This window comes from Macrobrachium rosenbergii, chromosome 7 (genome assembly GCF_040412425.1).
Source record: "Macrobrachium rosenbergii isolate ZJJX-2024 chromosome 7, ASM4041242v1, whole genome shotgun sequence".
Lineage (NCBI taxonomy): Eukaryota > Metazoa > Arthropoda > Malacostraca > Decapoda > Palaemonidae > Macrobrachium > Macrobrachium rosenbergii.
In genome coordinates this window covers 842,082-855,000 of record NC_089747.1, presented here as the reverse complement: position 1 = coordinate 855,000, position 12,919 = coordinate 842,082, and the positions used below count along the sequence as shown (strand labels likewise).

Here is a 12,919-nt window from a genome sequence, read left to right as displayed (position 1 = left end):
GAGGACAGAAGTGCAAAGGTTTAGGATAAAAAAAGGTGATAAATGCTTCTCGAGAAATTCAACTGTCTCCATCCCTATTGGTCTAACACATTCTTGGATAAATTATTAAAAGACGGTGGACAGAGTGACTGGACGGAAGTGACGGGTCCTTTTGCGCTTCCTGAAAGGTGGACGGGTATAGGAAGTGACAGAAGTACGGACAGAAGTGCAAAGATTTCGGGAAACAAGTGATGAATGAACCAGGAGAATTCAGCTTACCATATCCTTGTTCATCAGAGAAGATTTTTGTTCCTCCTTTACGATACTCGCGTTTCAACTTCCTCCGGCCAGTTTCAGCGCGTTTCAACGACTGTTTCGGCACCCGTTTCACCTGCTGAAGCACGGCAGCGCAGCAGAACAGCAGCAGCACTCCACAGCACGCCCGATCCGCCAGCCGTCTCTGGAATCTTTGCCGGAGAAACGAAGAAGGAGATGTATATAAGTCAAGCAGGCTTCAAGAAGAGCCCGCCTCATCATCCCACGCGCGTCTTCCTTTGTTTTGCAACGGCCCCTCCCATTGGCCGAGAGGAGATCCCATTCATTCCGGCCTCCCCATTGGCTGCTGGGGCCTCCTCTTCGTCTCAGGTGTCAGGAGTGCCTTAATCCTTCGTCAGGTGGCTCCTCCTGCTGCTGTTGAGTCCTGACGGTAATTGAGGACGCGGTTTCTTCAGAGACCCGCCAAAAAAACTCGGCGCGTTTTCGAAGATAATAATAATAATGATTCTCGCGGAAAATAGACGGACCGAGAATTATTTTTGGAGGGAGAGAATTATTTTTATAGGGAAAGAATTGTTTTTATGGGGAAACAATTATTTTATAGGGAGTAATGATTTTTTAAAAGGAAAGGTCATTAAAGAGAAGAATTATTTATGCAGTGAAAGAATTATTTTTATACGGGAAGAATGATCATAAGGAATAATTTTTTATATAGAAAGAACGATTTTTATAGGGAATAATTATTTTAATAAGGTGAGAATTATTGCTATGGGAAAAGAATGATTTTTATAGGGAAGAATAATTTCTATAGGGAAATAATTATTTTTAAAACGAATAAATTATTTTTGTATGGAAAGAATAATTTTCATAAGGAAGAATTATTTTTAAAAGGAAAGAAATATTTTTATAGAGAAAGAATTACTTTCATAGGGAAATAATTATTTTGAAAAGACTAACTTAGTTTTACAGGGTAGAATTATTTTCATAGGGAAAGAATTGCTTTTATAGGGAAAGAATTATTTTTATAGGGATCGAATTATTTTGATAGGGAAAGAATTATTTTTATAGGGCAGAATTATTTTATGGGGAAATAACGACTTTTATAGAGAAAGAATTATTTCAATGGGGAAAGAATTATTTTGTAAGCAAAGAATTATTTTTTTTAGGGAAAGAATGATTTTATATATGGAAAGAATTATTTTTAGTGAAGGTCTAAAATACTTTAGACGATAAAGTAACTTACTTTATCGTTGATATTCTACCTGCTAAGCTTTAAGTCTGGAATGACAAAAAGCTGGTACTATTCAGCTTAAAGAAAGGCTAAGATACTTTGCAAAAAATTAGCACCTTACTTTATCATTCGTATTCTTCCCGGTAAGCTTTAAGCTTGAAATAACGAAAGCTGATAAGATTCTGCTTAATGAATCTTAAATCTATCATTTATATTCTGCATGCTAAGCTTTAAGCCTAAAATGAAGAAAGCTCAATGAAAGGCTAAGATATTTTCCAAAAAATAATACTCACCTTACCATTCATATTCTTCCCGGTAAGCTTTAAGCTTGAAATGACAAAAAGCTGATAAAATTCAGCTTAATAAAAAATTGAAATACTGGAAAAAATATTTTGCTTTATCACTCATATCCACCCCGTTAAGCTTTAAGCTTGAAATGACAAAAAGCTGATAAAATTCAGCTTAATAAAAAATTGAAATACTGGAAAAAATATTTTACTTTATCACTCATATCCACCCCATTAAGCTTTAAGAAATGGCAAAAAGCTGATAAAATTCAGCAATAAAAAATTGAAATACTGGAAAAAATATTTTGACATAAACAACTGATAAAAATTCAGCTGATAAAAAATTGAAATACTGGAAAAAATATTTTGCTTTATCACTCATATCCACCCCGTTAAGTTTAAGCTTGAAATGACAAAAACTGATAAAATTCAGCTTAATAAAAATTGAAATACTGGATTTTTTTTTGATTTATCACGTTCATATGTACAAAAACTGATAAAATTCAGCCCGTTAAACTTATCCACCCCGTTAAGCTTGAAATGACAAAAACTGATAAAATTCATCTTAATAAAAAATTGAAATACTAGGAAAAAATATTTTTTTTTATCACTCATATCCACCCCGTTAAACTTCAAGCTTGAAATGACAAAAAAACTGATAAAATTCAGCTTAACGAATTAAAATAAAAATACCCCCTTCAACAATACCACCTCACTGTCTTTTGGATCTGAAAGATGGCAAGGAATTAATAACCTTAAAGATAATTATAGCAATAAATTATCCCCATTAAGCAACGTAGGCTACTGACACCATAATCACACGACAATTATATAAAGAAATAAATAATCGTGAAAATAAAATCTTGCACGTGTCATTCTACCGAAGGAGAGACACCTTCGTGTCTTCAAAGTGTTTCTCCTAATTCTCCCCAGCTCTGTTTTTCTGACGAAGGTTACAGAATTAGAAGAAAACGATAATCCTATTTCCGTTGCTCCTTTCTTTAACAAAAGCGAGTGTGCATTATTATTATTATTATTATTATTATTATTATTATTATTATTATTATTATTATTATTCGAAGAAGAAGATTTTATCATTGCTTTGTACTTGTATATGTGTACAATATATATATATATGTATATATATATATATATGTGTGTGTGTGTGTGTGTATGTATGTATGAGCATATACAATGATATGTATGGATGTAAAACTATAAAGAATGTCGGGAAATTTATTATACTTCATTATAATAAATTTATTATATTGGGAGTGGTATAGTATGCTGTATACAGATAGGTGTACTGAGCAATGATAAGACCTCTAATATCTATATATATATATATATATATATATATATATATATATATATATATATATATATATATATATATATATATATATGTATATATGTGTGTGTGTGTGTGTGTGTGTGTGTTTGTGTGTGTGTTTGTGTGTGTGTGTGTTGACAGACTAAAGGCGCAGGGAAGCAATGGGCTAAAGATTACGTGTGACAAAAACAAAGTGAAATTTTATTTGAAGGTAACAAGGCTAAGTTTTGAACAGAAAACTACTTTGGTTGTAACATAGGCACTAAGCCAACTCATATCAGAGTAAACATAACTGATTTCTTATTTAAAATCTCTTTATAACAAAGGATGAAGATAAATATAAAGTCTGATTGTAGAGAACGAGAGAGAGAGAGAGAGAGAAAAAACATCTTTTTCGGCAAATGTTGAAATGAGTAATCCCCTTGCACTAAATATGGATTGTGATATAGGCCTGAGTGCTTAAAATTTAGCTATTCAAGTCTTAGTCTCCCAGAGAGAGGAAAAATTTATATGCTCCAATCTTTTTTGTTTTCATTCCATACTTAAGTTTAAAAAAAAAAGGCGTAGTCACGACATGAGAGATATTGTTGACTATCTATGCGATTTTGCTTTAGAATTTAGCACATAATAAGACACCTTTCAGAATTATTGCATTGCATAGATAATAAAGAATTTTGATACAATAGGCTCAGATAGCAGTGCAAAAACAAATTACTAAAGAGAAGCTTTTATAAAACTAGATAAACACCAAATGATAGATCGAGGGCATAGTTAAATAGGGGCTTTCTGCCTTGTGTTTAGGAAAAGAAATAAAACATTTTTTTGGACCTAGTCCTACTCTGAAGTGTCACGGCAAATTGACAAAGTTTGCCATTCATCATCATAAAGTACTACATTCCTTAGATTTTAAACCCTTATTTATTTTGTTATTTTTTAACGGAGAATATCCCCATTTAGAAGTGCAGGAGAGGAACAGATTCAATGCCATTATTAAGGCGTTTCCTACCTGATAAGGCTCACGAACTGCGAGGAATTACCGTTAATTTTAGTTTTAGAATAGAAATAATGCCGGTAATAAAGCTATTCCTACCTAATAATGATGGAAAACTACGTAAAAATAACGTTGATTATTATTTTAGGAAGTTTAAAAGCATAGTTATCCATTTCAAAGGAAATTTTCATATAAATTTACTTGTTTGAAGTCACCTTAACACTGGGTAATGGAAACCCTCGTCTATGATTGTTTACAAAATGAAGAAGAAAAGGGGAGATCAGATAATGATGAGCCCTTCGTCCGAAAGCGTTAACGATATACCAAAGATTAATAAATTTCTCTTATATTTCAACAGTAATTTTGTTTTTAATCAATACAATATAATAAAAAAGAAATAATTTAATTTTTGTCTTTATTATTTGCCAAGGTCTATGAGAACAAAATATGGAATGATTATTTTAAAAAAACAGATGAGATCGGAGAACGACGACACCCTTTGTCCTCATGTGTTCACGGAACACCAGGGATTTAATCATTTCTCTTATATATCAGCAGCAATTTTAATTTTAAATGATAAATCTTATTTAAAAAAGCTAAATTTAGAATTAAAATATAATTAATTACCAAAATTATGTAAATTAAAATAGAATTATTATTTTAAAACATCATTCAAGTCACCGACCACCAAATCGAACAACGTCGGTGCGATTTCGGTGAAGCTTGACTGCTCGAAGGCGGAGTTCCCCCCGAAGTTTCTCCTTGTAAACAGTCCTAAAACCGAGTCGTTTGAAGTTACTGAATGCGCTGAGGCCTACACCAAGTATATATATCGACCCCGAAGGCCCAAAAACGACGATGACGTACCAATTATACAGAAATACCACCCTGGGAAATACCCTGCAGGAGAGTCTGGACGAACTCATACAGGTTTGTTTACATGGCCATTGCTTAGTCACCGCCAGTAGGCCTAAGCCTACTGGACGTATTTGAGACTTATTTTCGTACCTAGAATTGAGTTTTGTGGGTTAATAGGCCAGATTTATGAAGGGAAAATTGGTTAAAGCTATGCTCTCTGCGGCAGAGTAGGGTAGCGTAAGCTAGGCTAATCGTAGCATAGGCCTAAGCTACGAGCTTAGCGTACGGGTCATAGGCCTAAGCTTACTAGGCAATTAGACGTTTAATTTTTTATTTAAGAGCTTTGATGAGTTAATAGGCCTAACTTATGAAGGGTAGGTTGAGATTAGGCCACGTATCCTAGGCTACTAGGCCTAAATAGCTTGGTACCAGGCTGGTGTAAAATAGGCCTACTCGTAGCCTAGGTCTAGAAGCTTATCCTACGAGTCTAAGACCTAGGATAGACTAGGCTTTGGGTTGGCTAAGCCTACTGAAGCTTATCCCGTTAGCTTAGACTCGGCAAGCTTAGGCTTAATGTCCTCAGTAGGCGTAGACTAACCTAGTCCTAGCACCTCCTTTCTGTGAAGTACTAGGCCTATGGTATTTTTACTTTTCGCCCTAAACCATAGTCTAATGAGGCACGGTGAAAATGGGCTGGTAAACTACGGTCAGTGGCAACGTCAATAGGATACTTTTCTTGGATACGATAGGCCTATCAAAATTGTCACAAATGGTTTTGAATTATTCTTCGTTATTTTTCAGAAGACTCCAGCCACCTCCTACATTACAACTTTATTTTTTTTGGATAAAACTCATCAAAACGTAAAACCTCTTTTCCTCAATACATGACTCGCAAATGCTTAATAACAGAGAAAATAATTAATCAAATTACGACTATAAGGTAACACAGTACTGCCCCCTCCATAGCTAACATGTAAAAATTGTAACCAGTAAACACCCCTAGGTTACGCCACGTTGGTATTTTCAGGTTCTTTAGTGCCATTATTTCAGCTATTTTGGAATGAAAAACCCAAAATGGTTTTTCATGCAAAAAATGGCTAACTGGAACCTTCCGAAATGGCTGGCTGGAGTTTTCCGAAAAATTACCTATTCTTCTTCTCCATTAGCATGCTTTGATCTTATGGGAACTTTGTGGAAATACTGCAAAATAGCCTACTTGCAAAGATGAAATTCTTCTATTTGTTACCCTGTGTCATCCCTTCTCCACCCCCTTTCCCTGGACATAGGGGGAATAAGCCTACTCTTCCCACTTCCCATTCCTCCCTGTCCAGGGGAGTGAAGTCCCCCTATCCAGGTCAGGGCACGTCACCCTAGGATAGGTTAGGTTTTATCCCTGTTGAAATCTGTCTTTGGTTTGCTGTTAAGGAGACGACCCCAGTGGAAGACTGTAATCATAGGTCAGGGTAGGTTTCCATGTTGGGCAATAGGCCCTATAGCTGATAGATCTTGGAAAATAAATAAATTTTTTATAGATTTCACAAATTTACTTGCATAGTTTTCAACATGTGGAAAATAAATTTTTAGCTAATACTCTACTCTCTCTTCATACACACGGCAAAACTGGGTGTTTACTATTGCACCTAAGTGGAGACATTCTGACAATCAATTTCATTAATTTTGATACAGTATATCATTTGTCAAGGATGCTAGGGAAATAAAACCTCAAAAAAATTAAATCACATCATTACAACAGAAAATAATTTTATGTTGAAAGTACTAATGTCCATAATGAAATAATGCAATTTATTTTTAATTGTTCACCTACTTGTGACTAACTTAAACATTTCATCTTTCAGTTCCAGCAGATATCGCCTTCGCTTGCTCTACGTGTGCTGCTCCAGTTTGACAGGGCCATAAACCAAGCACTAGCCAACAAAGTTCGCGCACGTATTACTTTTAAGGTTTGTGGTCTTATTCTCAATTACAGTTGTCGAAAAGTCTTGTATTCGCGATTACATTTGTCAAAAAGTCTTGTAATGTTGTGCTCAGAAAGTCATAAGTACAATATGCAGTATGTTGAATATTCTCTCTCTCATTATTATTTAGTGATTGTTATAAATTACGGTATAAGTATTCTACGGAATTTCATGCATTTTGTTAATGCCATTATTTTGTTGATTTACGTGAAAGGTAATTTATTCTACAAATTTGTTGCTGAGAGATTTTGAAGACAGATGAATATAAATTATGGATGTTTAAGGTATACACTGCTTTGGTTTCATGTGTCTTCTTTAGGCTAGCCAGTATAGTTTTTGTATATACTGTACATAAAATCTGTCCTTCACATTACCATATGCATGTAGGTAATAGAGATTGATATCAGCAGCTGGAATCATAGTATTATATTTTACATAATTGTATCTATCAGATTGAGACTGACACCATTGCATGAGGCAGAATTATTATATGTACAATTTATTCATACAAGCAGTGAATGAATACAGTAGATTTTACTTCCTGTATATTGTACTCTGGTAAGACAGTCTGTTACAGAATGTGGCGCTGTACGAGTAATCTCTCATTGTAGGTTTGACATTAGAAGTTTTATAGATTATACAGATTCCCAGTCCGTTAACATTCATGATTTTCCATTGTACAAGACAGATTCTTCATTATGTCCTAAAATGAAATGAGAGACCTGAATGAAATTTTAGCATATGGGATGTTTGTATTGTGTTTCAGGACACTTTATCTGTTTCATACAACAAGCTCAACACCTACCGTTTTTGTGATAATGTGTGGACATTCTTAATGTCAGATGTGGAGTTTAAAGATGTGCAAGAGTTTGCCCAAGTTGACAAGTTGAAAATTGTTGCTTGTGATGGCAGAGGTGAGTCTACTAAGTAAGAAAGTGGTTTCATTGTATACAGTAGAACTTTGTCTGCGAGTTGGTACTACTTTTAAGAGATTACGAAGGTTCTGTAGTGTTGGTTTTACTTCTACGGAAAAGTTCTGTCTAGCACAGCTGTGTTTCATAGATTTACTAAAGGAAGCATGTATTAATTACCGAAGTTGCGATTTACACGGAAATATTGATTGTGACGTCTGTAATAAACAAGCTGTGTTATAAAGCGTGTGTGGTTATTTTCTGTACGGTAAATGCAGTACTTCGAAGCTCCTGTAATAGAGTTTGGTCACCTGGGATGTTCTTGTTATTGATGTTAATTCTGCAACCTCTTTGTATTGCCAAAGGATAATAGCCTGAGTAGGTTGTTTTAATAAATGACTTGACGTTACTAGTTGTTTTTCTGAGGGAAGGTCTAGGTCATGCATTATGTGGGAGATTGTTGCATTCATTACAAAATTGTGAATTAGGTGGAAAAGTTAAATTTATAACAGTTGATGCATTGACGAGACTGTGCAGCTGTCAAAGTGACTCGGGAACAAAGCAACCTAACATGTAAAGTGGGTATGAGCACTTTATGAATTACAACCGGTCACATTGTAAGGTTATGAAGCTCTTGTGTTGTAGTTATGATAATTGATGATATATATATGAGATACTGTTGGCCCTTTGTAATAGCATGGTACATTTAGCAAAATTGAAATTAGTTGAGAATTTTCATTATATTCTGACAGTGGACATAAAGATTACATGTTATCTTGCTCTAATTATGCGAACGTTCTGAATAAGCCTAAATGCTACTTGCTTGCTGAGGAAACCTTCAGCAAATAGAAAGTCCACATTCACAGACAAGCAGAATCAAGATATACGAGACCTCTAGTATGGGCAATGTGGTACCTCATGTCAAACTAACCGTCTTTTATAAAATACGCAAATGAATGGTGCTGTAATGCGTAACTGTTCATGTAAACACTTTCAAAGCCTAGACTGTTATATGCAGTCACTGTGCAAGTGAATAAAATTTATGAAATAACTTTTTTTACTACCATTTAAATCCTTGCTTTACAGCCCAGAATGTTTAAGGTTTTACAAGAATGTTCTGCCTCAGCAGAATGTAAATGCTGAAAAAATGATAATTTTAGAAGTGAAAAATGCCAAAAATGATGGCTGATATTCCTCTTCAAATTAAAATGTATTGAAGATGGCCTAGCAGAATACATAGAGTATCTTCCACAGTGGCCTGAGGTTGTGAAAAAAAAGATTTGAAAATGACACTTGATTAATATGTCTTTGTACAGGAAGGATTTTAGGTGATGCATTTTTCAAGAGTTTTGCAAAAAAATGTTGGAACTGGAGGTACCACCTAGTTTCAAAAAATTGCCAGAATCATTTAAGTGTTACTAGTGCACAATGAATCTTGCAGAATCAGTGAGGTCTTTGTTTTGCTTAAGTTGGGCCTTCTACTGCACTTACTACAAATACCAAAGTTCTCTCCATCTTTTTATAGGCTGACAGTCTCTTCATATAGAGCATAAAAAATTTTGCATGGAATGATTCAGTTCTCTGATATTATGTTAAAACAAAACTGTTACAAGGGTTGTATGATCTGAATGCCTATAATCTTATTTTTTGTGACACATTAGTGCTGTTGATGAAGGCCCAGAATTCAACTGCATGGAGCAACCAAAAAAACTTGAATAAATAAACAATAATTATAATAATAACAATACTAAAGTCAGTATCAATGACAACTCTGCTACTGGCCACTCAAAAAAGGTAAAAGAGATGTGTGGTGTTAAATAAATTTCGATATGTGAGTCACTATGCTTGTAGATGAGCCTTCTAAGTAATGAAGTGAAAGGGAATGTTAAATTCAATAAAATATGTACGTACGGACTTTAATCTTTTGTCATGGATGCAATTATGTAGATCCAAAGCCACTTTCATTCTTATTTTGTATGTTGTAGTAATAGTTTTGCCTGCCTTTATATTTTAGATATCTTCTTGTTTGTTATTTTAAAGTATTCAGAGGAATTGTGAATATATGAAATTTTATATTTGAACTGTTGTATTTTGTAAGTACTGCAGTATTGTACTGTATTCTGTACAGTTTCCTTTATTTTGTAAGACTATTTCTGTCATCTGTACACTTACTTGCAGTAATTGTAGCATTTATTTCCATACTTCATTTTTGTTTTTTCTCCTCAAAATTTCTCTTTATGTATAAATAGCCTATTTCATAATCTGATTACGATGTGATGTTTCTTTTTGAAAGTGTCTGTCCCAGCAGTGGATAACATGAACCAGAATTATAAAATTTTAGTTGTTAATATATGCAGAACTATTAAACAACACCATAAATCAGTGGAGGAAACAGTTATAGTCATTGTAATTCGAATGTAACTGTGAAATTATGTAACAAGAATGGAATTCTTGCCTCCTATTTCGTAGAAGATACCCATCAAAACGAATACGTACTCTATTGTCATTAGAGCCTTGTACTGTGTTCAGTACGTCATTTGACAACCAGTGAAATTAGAATCCAGGTATAAAGACTGGGGAATAGCTTCACCGTACTGATTGATTAATCATTTATCATCATAAATCACTTGAAGACTTTTTTACTAAAGCAGTTCCCTTGTCTGTAAGAACATACGTTGCAGGAACTGGAAAATGAATACTGTAAATATTTCCTACTGTACTTGAAAATAATGCAAAGAGGTGTATCTAAATGTCCATCCACGCTACAGTGAAACATGTCGTAGACAGTATTGTAAACATATGTACATCAAACTCTGGGGCTTCTTTGTGATGAGGTCAGAGATATATATGGGCCCTTGCTCAAAGACAAATCTCTGGACTTGTCGAAAAGATTGTTTTGAAATGTTTCTCAACAAATGTCAATTCCACAGTGCGTGATTCGCCTTCGACATGTCGGTGAACATTTAGGATGTACAGCTGGGTGCTATGCTCTTTTGCCATTTTGCCCAAGTAATGAGAAATTAAAGCTTAGGTTTCCAAACTTTCCCCAGAGATTCAAGGATTGTGAAGACGTTTGTAAATACTGTAACTTGAAATGTGATGTTGGTTGCTGACCTTCAAGTTACAAACAAGTCAGCAACTTGTTGGTAGCTCATATAGTTGTTCAACATTTGACAAAGACGCTCCCCTGAAGTTACCAACAGGTCATCAGCTTGGTGGTAGGGAAAACTAGTGCTCATACAGTTGTTCAGCATTTGTCAAAGACACCTCTGCTTGTGGTTATCAACTTGTTTTCAATCTGTTTGCGATGTGTGAGCCATAAACTTGCCCAGCGTTGGTTTGTGACATGTTTATGACATGTATTTTACTGTAGTGTCGATGCTGCCTCAGCATTTCAAACTTGGTTGTGGTTTTTTTGGTGTCTCGGTCGTTACATTTAAGGAATAAAGTAATGTTGTTTTATAACCTAAGGCTCGCTACTATAGGAGATTAGTAGTTTTTAAGCTATAACTACAGATCTCTCTGCATTGTCTTGATCATTTCAGGACCAGGGCCTGGGAATGCGTCAAACACGCCTTTAACTGCCGATTAAAGGTGTTGGAAGAATCCAATTTACGGCAGCGAATTGTGTGGGTATTAGTCGTGGAGCATTTTATTTTTTAATGTTTGGTATGACGTAAACGACATGCTGTAGTATGTACACGTGTTTGGTTTAGTTACCTCTTCTTTTTACCGAGCAGAAAACTTAATAGTGCATGAAGGACTGTTGTCTTTTTTTTTATTGCCGGTAATTTGAAATGTGTTTTACAAGTCATGGAGATTAAATATTTTTATTATTGTCACAGTTACAAAATAAAGTCGTAAGGTAATGATGGTTATATTTTATTTACCTTAGGGTTTGTTTGTGACAGATTGTCACTTGTTTTCGTAATGAGGAGTGGAGAGGCTTAGGTCTTGTTGGAATAGGTTTGGTGTAATTGTATGGACCCCCGTAGGGGGTTAGTGCTGTCGGTGCACCTCAGTGGCACACTGTAGGCATTACTTACGGTTCTTTGCAGCATCCCTTCGGCTCTTAGCTGCAACCCCTTTCATTTCTTTTACTGTACCTCTGTTCATAATATCTTTCTTCCACCTTTCCACCTTCTCCTAACAATTGTTTCACAGTGCAAAGTGTTGAATTGGTTAGGAGGCCTGGTGGGAACCTCTCGACTTGTCCCTACTAACCACGAAGACGATGAAAATGGACGTGGTAGGGTGATGACCCCTGGAACGCCCCTTGAGATGATTGAGGAAGGGTAAAGTACAATGGTGACTCGTGCCAAACTTGACTTCTGGCATGCAATTGACAAAATAGAAAAGTTTCAAAGAACTTGTAAGTCATCAAATCTTGTAAAGAGGACCTCATATCAAATGCTGAGGTTGATGAAATTCCTGTGAAATATTGTCCATATTCTGGGCAACTAAAGGCGATACCTCATATTTGTAATTGATGTTTAATTTGGTATATCTCTTGTGTTTAAAATAGCAGACATACAACAGGTGATGAGTATACTGCACTCTAATCTGAGAGACCTTTTGTCCTCCTGTGTGTATGGTTTTAAGCCATAGGACAGCCTGTAAGTGAGAGGTTCATCTGCCCTTCAGTGGTACCTTATGGTAGGCACAGGGAAATACCTGGAATGCAGGCTTCCAGGAAATTTGGTCGTCATTTGAAAGAAGTAACGGAAGGTAATAGAAAAAGCAAAGAAGATATTTTTAATGGACTAGTATGCAAAGCTAATACTCTATTAGATATCTTACAAAAGGGAGAAGAGACTATACAAGAATTGGAAATGTATAATATCCGTAATAGGAAAAATAACATTGTTTACAGATCACTTTGTGGGACTATGGTACGTATGGCAAGAGAATTACATATTGGGTACCCCTCGTGACTCGATGACTGTTTGTAGAGCATGCAGTACATTAAAAATGATTTCAGTTTATTCAATTATGAAGGCTTGAAGAACCTCTGATCAAGGGTAAATCTCATAGATTTTATTCCTATTATAAGAACATACCCATTGGGTCAACTTAT

General features: G+C 35.1%; 2 protein-coding genes across 3 annotated transcripts in view; one reads left to right on the top strand and one right to left on the bottom strand.

The window, feature by feature from the left end:
• The window catches only part of LOC136839971 (probable insulin-like peptide 7), a 9,905-nt gene extending 9,452 nt beyond the window's left edge, over positions 1–453 (bottom strand). Inside the window, exon 1 of one of the 2 annotated variants that reach the window (XM_067106242.1) lies at positions 259–453. In XM_067106242.1, coding sequence (XP_066962343.1) covers positions 259–273 — 15 coding nt within the window. In that variant the 5' untranslated portion in view covers positions 274–453. The remainder of the gene's footprint in view (positions 1–258) is intronic. The other variant, XM_067106241.1, reaches the window with a different exon arrangement.
• Positions 454–4,781: 4,328 nt separating this feature from the next.
• TfIIA-S (Transcription-factor-IIA-S) lies at positions 4,782–11,712 on the top strand. The gene is made up of 3 exons (XM_067106239.1): positions 4,782–5,027; positions 6,812–6,916; positions 7,698–11,712. Exons 1-3 carry the CDS (start codon positions 4,956–4,958, stop codon positions 7,860–7,862), a joined length of 342 nt encoding a protein of 113 aa, XP_066962340.1. The 5' UTR covers positions 4,782–4,955; the 3' UTR covers positions 7,863–11,712.
• The last annotated feature ends 1,207 nt before the right edge of the window (positions 11,713–12,919 follow it).

Coding starts and splice junctions, on each gene's coding strand:
- TfIIA-S (XM_067106239.1), top strand. CDS start 4,956: ATGACGTACCAATTATACAGAAATACCACCCTGGGAAATACCCTGCAG. Junction 5,028..6,811: donor GTCTGGACGAACTCATACAG/GTTTGTTTACAT, acceptor TTCATCTTTCAG/TTCCAGCAGATATCGCCTTC. Junction 6,917..7,697: donor GCGCACGTATTACTTTTAAG/GTTTGTGGTCTT, acceptor ATTGTGTTTCAG/GACACTTTATCTGTTTCATA.